The 3,512-nt window shown below is 45.2% G+C and overlaps 1 protein-coding gene across 1 annotated transcript; it reads left to right on the top strand.

Moving 5' to 3' along the window:
* The first annotated feature begins 1,040 nt into the window (after positions 1-1,040).
* Positions 1,041-2,346, top strand: LOC146606969 (dynein axonemal heavy chain 5-like). The gene is made up of 3 exons (XM_085349102.1): positions 1,041-1,067; positions 1,775-1,961; positions 2,177-2,346. The coding sequence occupies exons 1-3, from the start codon at positions 1,041-1,043 to the stop codon at positions 2,344-2,346; spliced, it is 384 nt and encodes a 127-aa protein (XP_085205228.1).
* The last annotated feature ends 1,166 nt before the right edge of the window (positions 2,347-3,512 follow it).

Here is a 3,512-nt window from a genome sequence, read left to right as displayed (position 1 = left end):
GCATTCAATAAGACGCCACACGAATTATTTGTGCGACTCCAAAATAATAATTAGTGTCCAGTATAAAGGACAAGATCACAGCCTGATACCTGCAGGTCTGACAGCAGCTCATAAGCAGAGAGTGCTCGCTGCTGTCCTTAGACACTAAACATGAAACTATTGAGGAACAAACACGCGTATATATTGTTTATCATGACTCTGGTTTTACTGGCCTATCAACACAGTTTATAAACTGGTATATGTCACCTTGTTGCTTTGTCTGTAAGTGGTCATGTGATTGTCTTACCACGACTCCTTTATTCTTCCTCAGGCAAACAGCAGCACTCATGCGATTGTTTTGCCCCCTGAGCTCCAGCTGTTGTGCCAAAAAGCGATGGTCTGTCTGCGGGAGCGCACAGCTGCTTAAAGCTGCAGCGCCCAGATTACTTACAGCTACTTCCTGCAGCTGATATAAGCTGCTGTAAGCTGAACACAGCTTCAACCGTCTGTTTGTTGAAAAATAGTAACGGACCGCCCCACATTTTCTTGTTAGTAATTGTAACGGCGTTGTAACGATAGGAATAGTAATTAGATTACTCTTTACTGAAAAAGTAGTGCCGTTACTCCCATTACTGGTAACGAGCAGCCTGCAGAGCTCTCCAACCACCCCGTCTTTAAAGCCCATGAAAGGTTTTCCTTTGCATGGTGAACTTTGGTGACAGAGTGCAGAGGAAGTGCTCTGTCTGCGTCACGTTAAAGGAATCTGAACTCCATCACGTTCTGTATTTCCAGCCTTTACTGGGGAAATGTCTGTTCTTCCTGAGAACCACTGAGAAGGCCATAACCACCGCTAACGTGCAGCAGGTCAGTAACTGGTCTGGGTCACCTCCTCACCTGCACATTTAACAAACCGCACAGACCTCATTGGTTGACTGTGACGTGGATGCAGCCAATCATTCTGATCTTCTCGTGCAACCTGATGTTTCCAGGAAGTGAACTTTGGCGTGTTGGACTGCGGCGGCGGCGTCCTGAACAGTCTGGAAACTCTGCTGACTCACATCATGTTACCTGCTCTCAGGTCGCAGCAGGTAAAACACCTCCATCCATTCAGGCTTTCACTGAGCACAAAAAGGGAGATGTTTTAAGCTTCCAGTGATCACATGACGCCATATATGAAGACTTTGTTGATGGTGGGAAGGAAGAACTCTCTTTAAACAGGAAGAGACTGAAAGCAAAGAAAGGGGCAGGGAGGGGCAGCCATGAGGGGTCAATCCTGTGAAGAGAAGCCAGTGTAGGAGAAATCTGCTCTCTCTTTCTAGTCCCTGTCAGGACTCTTGCTGCAGCATTTTGGATCAACTGAAGGCTTTTCAGGGAGTTTTTTGGACATCCTGATAATAATGAATTACAGTCGTCCAGCCTGGAAGTAATAAATGCATGAACTAGTTTTTCAGCGTCACTCTGAGACAGGATATTTCTAACTTTAGAGATGTTGCACAAATGGAAGAACGCAGTCTTACATGTTTGTTTAATATGTGCGTTGAAGGACATGTGCTGGTCAAACATGACTCCAAGGTTCCTCACAGTGTTACTGGAGGCCACACCTTGGGCTCATCTGTACCTGCTGGTTTCTCTTTGTGGGCTTTGACTGTAGAGCAGCTGTTACATAATGATCCATGAAAAGTCTTATTTGTGTGCAGTGCTCCTCCTGATGCTTTTGGCTGTGAATGAGGTAAAAAGTGAAACAGGAAACACATTAACCTTTGTTGTTATTGCTGACCTTTGACCCTGTGCCCAGTCGTGGGGCTCTGTGCAGGACGGCGCCTCGTGTCCACACGTCCAGTCCTTCCTGTCCTCGGTGGATCAGTTTGTCAGTAATCTGAGCTCAGCCCGACTGAACATGGAGAGAAAGTTGCAGCTGCAGCACGTGGAGCTTCCTGACGCCATCAGCCAGCTGAGCAGCCCTGCAGACTACAGAGCAGCAGGTATGAAGCTCAAGCTGTTCACATCTCACACAAACAATAAGACTGTTGGAAATACAGGAAACATCATTTAAAGCTTTAAAAATCAACTCTCAGGTAAATCAAACCAGTTTATCTGTGGAAGCTGAAGGAAGCATCTGACCTGAGACGATGGCTTCTTTGAAATAATGAGTCCGTGTTCACGCGTGTTTAGAGGAACTCGTGTGTTTCGCTCTCAGCCAATAACAGTGAGCTGGTGGAGCGTCTGGAGGAGGTGTCGACCCTGTGGACCAATCAAATCAAGCAGGTGCTGACGGAGAGCGAGCAGATGAGGAAAGAGGCCGACGACGTCGGGCCGTCGGCCGAGCTGGAGCGCTGGAAGAGCCGCACGGTGACCTTCAACAGGTAGACGCGTCCTCTCAGCTGGATCTCCTGCAGCGTCAGCATTTACAGGTTTCACTTTAAACTCAGTTTATCAAACATGATCTGACGTCTGTGGACAGAAGCTCCTCAGACCTGCAACAGTTTAGTCTCCACTCTGAGACTTCAGGACAAAACCACTTTTACACAATATAACTTTCTGTTCTTTCTCTTTCTGCTCTTTAAAGTTGAAATGTTCCAAAATATTCATGTTTGTTTGTTTGTAGAATAGTTTTTAACCCTTTCATGCATGAATTATGACGACATCAATCAGGATTTATTCTTTAGTATTTTTATTCATCTTTAGGGATGAAAACAGATTTTTGAACTTCATTTTTTTAAACATGCATTTTTCCATCTTGGTTTGAAGAAATGTTTTGTGCACTTACACTGGCTGACCAGTAGGTGGCAGGTATGGCGCGACACATCAGAGTCCAATGTAGAGTTTATGTGCAAGTACAACATCAACACTGACACGAATACAAGCAAACAGCCTTTGAACTCTGTGTGTGTGTGTGTGTGTGTGTGTGTGTGTGTGTGTGTGTGTGTGTGTGTGTGTGTGTGTGTGTGTGTGTGTGTGCTGCAGTGAGTCTCTGACTGCTGTAATCTGAATGCGGCGTATCAGCGAAGCTTCCACAGCGTCAGAGACAAACTGAGAGGAAACCTGAGAACAGACAGTTTGACTTCAGGTGATCAGTAACTGACTCTGAGTCAGAGCGTGTCAGCAGCGTCACGCTAACCTTTACACATGTGTGTGCGTGTTTTCAGTGAGAACTACATCTTCGGGAAGTTTGACTCTTTCTGCCGCCGTCTGGAGAAGATGGCTGACATGGCGTCCACTCTGGAGAGCCTGGCTGCTCTGCAGAGCATGAAGGTGGATGATTGTCAGATTAGAAACAAGTGACTCCATCAGATATTCATCAATGCACAATAATAATTATAATAAGACATTTATAATATAAAAATGGTCGAATTAAAGTCGATGCAAAGCTACAGTGATGAATGGACATTTGTAATGATTTTGTATAAATGTATTTCCTCCTTTTATTATTTATTAATCGTGTCAAAAGTCTATTTTCCAGAAATGAGACGGATTCAAACTGAGCTCAGGTGTGTTTCAGGTGGAGGGCGTGGAGAAGATCTGTGTTCGCTACC

This window comes from Diplotaxodon limnothrissa, unplaced genomic scaffold, assembly GCF_057381915.1.
Source record: "Diplotaxodon limnothrissa isolate DT_005_m unplaced genomic scaffold, D_limnothrissa_male_GT1.1 unmapped_scaffold_1, whole genome shotgun sequence".
In the NCBI taxonomy this organism is placed as follows: Eukaryota; Metazoa; Chordata; class Actinopteri; order Cichliformes; family Cichlidae; genus Diplotaxodon; species Diplotaxodon limnothrissa.
This window is presented reverse-complemented; position numbering and strand designations above follow the sequence as displayed.